Source organism: Atta cephalotes (genome assembly GCF_000143395.1).
Source record: "Atta cephalotes unplaced genomic scaffold scaffold00012, whole genome shotgun sequence".
Lineage (NCBI taxonomy): Eukaryota > Metazoa > Arthropoda > Insecta > Hymenoptera > Formicidae > Atta > Atta cephalotes.
Window position 1 is genome coordinate 792844 of NW_012130076.1, and position 7149 is coordinate 799992.

At 32.2% G+C, this 7149-nt stretch overlaps 1 protein-coding gene across 1 annotated transcript in view; it reads left to right on the forward strand.

Moving 5' to 3' along the window:
• Positions 1 to 7149, forward strand: part of LOC105617176 (major royal jelly protein 1-like) — a 90427-nt gene that overhangs the window by 18710 nt on the left and 64568 nt on the right. The window contains exon 2 of the mRNA XM_012198741.1: positions 6476 to 6684. Within this exon, the coding sequence (XP_012054131.1) occupies positions 6476 to 6684 (209 nt within the window). The remainder of the gene's footprint in view (positions 1 to 6475; positions 6685 to 7149) is intronic.

Sequence of the window (7149 nt, forward strand, 5' to 3'; positions counted from 1 at the left end):
TTATATATATCTATATATATATATATATATATATATATATATATATATGTGTATGCACGATACTAATAAAAGAATTGAAATTCGATTGATGGATAAATGTGTATCTGCTATCTTTTCTCTAGCCTTCTAACTTCATTAATTTATAACTTTGAACGTATGTGAATTTTTTTATTAATTTGATATGTATAATAAATATTTTGCTAAATTTATTAAAGTTATTTTATTAATATCAAGGTCATACCTATTGTAATTTGACGTTATTTTAGAAAAAGTATCAAAAGAAATTGCTATTTAACATTGTATATTTTTACTAAACAATTTAAAATTAAAATTTTTTTAAAAGTAGGTATGCATAAAATTGGTTACAAAATATGATTTTGTAATTAGCATTCATTTTTTTTCTTAGAGCTTTGTTTATCGAGCATCCCTTGTTTTTAATTTAAAAAAATTCTCTTGTAAAAGAAAATTATTTTTCAATATTTTTATTGAAGAAAAAAATCGATTTTAAATTGTTAACCTGAAAATGAATATATCTAATGCTTTTATGAAAAATATCCTGTATGTTAAAAAAAAAAACAGAAAAATTGTATAACGAAAAGTAAAATTTAATTTACATAACAAAATTTATATAACAAAAAGTCAAATATATTTGAATTGCGTTTATTGCGTTTTTCAAGTCTCTTTGCATATAACTTAATGATTTTTTATTAAATTTGGATATCTTATAGAGATGTTAAAAATGAGTTGGATTTAATCTTAATGTAAACGTGACGTCAGCGCAAAAAAAGTGCAATTAAAATATTCCTCACTCGTAAAAAAAAGTTCTATCTCTTTCGTTCGATTCGTTGGGTCGAAGCTGAAGAGCCGAACCGTAGAAACGAAACGAAGGCGTCGGGCAAATTGCGATGAGCTCGAAATAAGATCGTAACTTTTACCGTCCACTTCCATTGCACGGAGGCGGAAAACGATCCTCCCTCGCTATTGCGAAGGTCATTCGCCCGGTGCCCCAGAGCGATCTAAATATTCAGATCGCTGGGCGCAACGGCGGTCTGAAATCCCCTCGGCTTTCCTTCTTACCTCTTTCTCTCTTTTTTCTCTCTTCCTCTGTGTCGGAAAATTGCAACGAAATGCGGGCGAAAAGACGGCAGCGATCCGTACTCGTTTAAATACCTTAATCCAAGAGCACCGATGCGATTCACGTGCAAATCCTTCGGGGTCACGTGCAGCAACGTAGTCGGCATCGAACATCTCGGTACGAAAAGTGATTTTTCGCTCGACTCGGATTTTCCGGGGAAAAAGGCGCGGCTGCGAAGATTATTTTGCGACGATCGATACGTTAGTAACGCGAGAAATATGTGCCCGCTGGAGGTATCGTTATTCCTCCTCCATCATCGGCGTTTTATGATACGGCTGCGGTTGCTGCAGCTGTTACAATATATCTATCGGTACTTTCGTATCGATAACTCTATGCCATTCTTTTTCGCGGCCGCTTCGCAAACCATTTTCCAGCGTAATGAATTCCGACATCCGCCACCGCTGGGCGTGAACGCTTGTAGCAATAACACGCTAAATTACACACGATACCTAAATTGGCACTGAAGCAAAGCTCATAAAGGAAAATTATTATCTGAATTTTTTAAATTTATTTCACGATATGCCATTTACTAAAAGAATTACGAGAAGTTTTATGTTGAGATCATATCCACATTTGTCAGTCCTTTGCGAGTCCAAGTTTCATGGAAAACTGCCTAAAATTGATATTCTTATCATCTCAGTGAGAATTTTTGTTGAAAATCTATCTGTATTTATTGTTTTTGATCGATATTTTTCCGATATGATTAATCTGTCCCCATGATTGATTTATTCCTATATCATAGATGTTTTTCATGAGATGTCAAATTTATTTGAAATTATATAAACAAAGATATGTGTAGTAATTAATACATATTGTTAAATAATATATATTGTTAAAATATATTGTTTTTAAAATTTCAGTCTTTCAGGAAAAAAATTAATGAATATAAAGTTAATAACTTTCTCTTTTCTATTCAATCTATTGAATCATTATCGTGGATTCTTTTTTCATTCGCAATTAATATTAAAATAACATGCTTAAATGATTAATATAAAAATGCCAGATTCGAAAAATACAAAGATAATTTTAAAAACGTCATGTCTTTTCTTTCTTACAATATCTTTGACCGAAATGTGCAGAGAGTTATTCTATTGCACCTATCGTAAATCTATGACTTCGGGCGTGACCGTAATAACAAGAGTAACCACCCATGTCAAATGACGCCGCTAGACAGAAGGTGCAATTACTGGGAGTTGCTGTGAAAAAAGGAAAGAAGCGCCGACATGAACCCGCCGGCAAATCCAGCTTTTTCTCAACTCCCCTGAAAACGAATGGTTCGTAATTTGCTGAACAGCTAGTCGTGTATAAATCGATGAAAATTATCTGAGTTATACATCAAATCTATCCGCGAACAATCTCGCTCCGCAGATGTGTTTTTTTCTGTGTGGAACATAACCTTTGTCATCTTCCATTTTTTTTCTCACAAGGAGGAATAAATCATTTTCAAATAGGCTAACGGTTGATGCACAGAAAGAACACTTTTACTGAAGTAATCTCTAAAATCTAAAAATCTAAAAATCTAAATGCGGATCTGAAAATAATTTTATGGAATTATCAAAATAATTATGTAGCTCAAGCTGATTATTAGAATGTTATATAATTTTTTGCAGCTTATCATGAATTTTCTACATAATTATTTTAAAGGTTCAGCAAAATTAATTTCAGATGTGTATCTAACTAAATTTTTAGATATTTTAGCAAAATCGATTTTTCTGTGCGCGATAAGAATGCCTCTATTGAAAATTTTTTTTCTAAAATTAATATTTATTTTCGTAATAAATTCATTACATTTTCGTAATGAATTTTGTAAAAAATACATTACGAGAATGAACTATTCTAGTATTATAATTATCGTGCATAGATGTAACGCGGAGTATATAAATTAATAAAATTTGAATAAATCCTATACAACACAGTCCTATATAATCTAACATGATGTGCTTCACGAGAAACATGCAAGCCGCATATATTATAGCGTTGTATTATATCGTGTACTATATACGTGACGGTACAATGACGACAAGCAAGATATAAACGAACACCGAACAACTTGGCCAAGTTATAGTGTAGAGGAAATTTAATCTTTATCTTAATAATCTTTCCACTCTCTCTCTCTCTCTACCACTCTCCTAGTCTTAAGTGCACTTCGGCATTCGTAAGAATACATCTACCCGTCGCTCATTATCTTTCGCGAATGATGCCCCGCACGCGAATTCTCTATGCAACCAACAAAAGGACATTTCTTGATATCTCGCGCCTGCCTGAGCGAGCACTTGCTTTAATTAATTTCGTAGCGGCAACTAAGACCGAAGAGCTTATAACGAGCTTTTCCATGCACTCCAGGGAGTCCTTCTCTTTGGCTTTCCTAGAACTCGCCCCTTATATATCATCACGGCTGTCTTCGTATATCGAGATTCGAGAGAGAGTATCTCCACACATACATGCACACACGCACACTTCGTTGCACGGATATCACATTGTTGGAGCATGAGTCTGCCGCACCTGAGGCGTATCTCGGTGGAAAGCTAATGAAGTGCAAAGTTTTCCACGTAGACTATCAGCTTTTGCTCGCTCGCTGCGATATGTCCTCGTTAATTAGAGGGGTTACAATCTACCGTTTCCATTCGGATGCGTTGACATCAAACTAACAACTTGACTCTCTTCCCTTTACTATCCTGCGAGAAACAAAGCTTCAACGATTTCGTTGTTAAAATTAAAATGAAGAGAGAGAGAGCAGTGATCTATTTCCTTCAGAAAACGCATAAATACGATTGTATTATACGATCATATATATTAGATTAGACAATGACAGAGTGTCTATTATTTTAATATAATTTCCTTTTTAACTTACATAAATAAACTCATTAAATAATTAAAATGTTTAAATCTTCGCGTAAAACTTTGAAAATGTATAAATAAAGTATAAATAAAATTATAATAAAAATGAATAGAACAAAATATATTAATAAATACGCTTAAAGTAGAATTTTTACATAACAAAAATTTTTTGTGACATGTTGTAAGGTAATTCAGAATAATATTTATTTGAATGTATAAAAACTGAAGATTGATCACTTTAATTTTTAGAGAAGAGTACACTCACTCGAGATAGTTATAGAAGGAACATTCTACTTTTAATACGTATCAGATCTTGCGAAGATGCCAAAGCTATACTGGTGTCTTAAAGTTCGTTCAACTACTCAGTGTCCCGAGAGACAAGATACTTCTACAATACATTGCGGCTCATCGCCATTGTCTTCAAGATGGCAGTCTCCATTATCATCAACGTGATGTATTATAAGAAAAACAATGAAGAAAGATTTATCTTAACCAAAAGTAGGGTCTCTTACTTGTACAAGCCATTCTCTATCTAATTCACTCTTAAGCTGAAGCGTAATAAGCTCTGATCTAATCTAATTCCATCCAATCTTCCTCCAGCTATAGATATATCCCGTAACTATTACAGTTCTCTGATTATTCAACTATAGATACTTTGTTGCATTTGCTTGTTAAAATTACTCGTCCCCTTCTATCCGTGCATTGAAAAGACGCAGTCGATCGTATACTTTGGTGTCATCGTCCTCGACTATTTTGAATCTCGGTCGCTGGGGAGTCATTTTGAATGATATTCAATATTTGATAACAGAATATTAAAAATATTAAAATTGATTTGAGAGGTAAAATTTGAAAAATTTTGAAGATATTTATTTTATCTTAATTTTAAAAGTAACATCGAATTAATACTGTTAAATTAAAATCAAGATAGGAAAAGAGTTAAATACTCTAAACATGGAGTTCATATGTTAGCGATGGATATATCTTCCGCCATTAAATCCGGAATATGCAGTGGAGTTAGTTTCAAACACTAAGCAAACACTTCTACTACTTTGAGACATATATCGACCGTTCCTGAGTGCATTTCTAACTCAACAACTTGCAGTGCACAAAGTGCACGGGTGCTACGGACCATTTTGCAGCATCTGCACAGCTACACTGACGTCACAGTTCTCGAGTGATTCCATTAAATTTTCTCAGCAATTAACTACATTTTATCAATTAAATTATAATTAAATAAAAATCATAATCTTCATTCGCACATAGATTCTTCAAAAGTTTAACATATATCTCGAACACGTTTCTTTCGTTGTAATCTTACTTTTCATTTTTTAAACCTTACTCTTTACTATATTTACTAAAAAATATAATTTATTTTTTGAACTCTTCTCACATATTATTTTCAATATTATAGCATAAACTTGTAATAAACGTCATAAACTTTTTTAAATATTAAAAATTAATACTATTGAAATATTAAATTAATATTTTTAAATATTAAAAATATTAATATTATTTAAAATCTATACTACACAATTACTGTAATAAATTTACTTTTGAATTTTTTTTTGTATATTGTAAATATTTTAGCATAAATATATAAATGAATGTTGTGAACTTTTTCAAATATTAAAAATTAATATATATTATTTAAAAGCAATGTTATTTACACAATTATTGTAAATAACTTGATAATTACAATTTCAAACATCTCTGCAATACTTATATTCCATTATATTTTATAATTTTAGAAATATAAGCGTGAACGTTTTCGCTTTTATTCATACGATAGTAACGATTGTAACAATAACGAATGGACGACATTAAAAGTTTCGAATTGTTGAATGAAATATCAATCGCTTTCTATTTCAAGGGACAGTCGATCGTTGCTCGCATATTAAACTGTCCCCTTTTATATTTGACTTCTGCGAATATTGAAATAACTGAAATCGATAAAAGATCGGTTTTTTTATTTCTACGTTTTTATTAGATTTTTAATGCTTAACTTGAAAAATATACGCTATCCACGATACTGTATATTTCAAAAAGTAGTAAATGTTTTGTCGAGTGCTTTAGAGCTTTGTTACTCCTCGCTCGTGTATTTAATGGCTGCCATTACAGATTTCAATTAACCGGAAATTTCACTAATCGCTTGTTTAGCTACGGAATTTGGTTAAAGGCTAATTTGTCAACCGGAAATTAACTGGTACAGAAATTAACATAGTTCGTGTACGAATACGAATTAAACTTCTCAGAAATAATCAGAAATGTCCATCAAATAAACTTTTTACTAATTAAAAAAATAAAATGCTAAAATAAAGTCTATGTGCATATCTCAATGCAATGTAGTTCAATGGAATTCATCAAACATACAGTACGTAAACGTGTGGCAATAGAAATAAAATTTATATTTTCCCTTTGTCGCGATTTGTCGAATAACATTAATCATTCAGCGTACACTACAACTTCTGAATACTCAATCAGCAAATTTCTTTCATGTTACAGATACACTGAGTTTAGGAGATCGGACGATAGATAACATGGATAGACACGCGATCCAAACCAGACCTCGGCAACAAATGCTGGATCATTCTTCCGGCCCGAAGTCGAAACCGGAACCCACCTTCGACTTCACACAGAATAGCAACGTGACGGCCCTGATTGGAAAAACTGCATACCTCACGTGCCGAGTTCGCAATCTAGGCGACAAGACCGTAAGAACCTTCATTACATTGCCTTGTGAATTATAAATTACGAAACAAAGATATCGTCTACATAATAGGAGCGTTCACCCTGCTTGGAATATTTCTTGCAGTTGTTATACAGAATAGACAAGAATCTTCAATTTATAATGGAATTATTTTTCTTTTTATAATTACAATTAGGAACTTAGGAATTTTTACAATTAGGAATTATTAAACAAATTTTAATTATGTTCTTGAAAAACTATGCTATGTTCTTGAAAAACAGCGTTATCGTTCTTGTTATAGATTTAAATTAAGCTTATGAAGGCATTTAAACTATCGTCAACACACACACACACACACACACACACGCGCGCGCGCGCGCGCGCGCGCGCGACGAAAGGTAGACAAGAAAACCGATCTACCAATAAAAGTAATTTTAGAAGAAATGTATTTACAAGAAATTAATTTTCCTTCATAATAAACTAAGGAGTT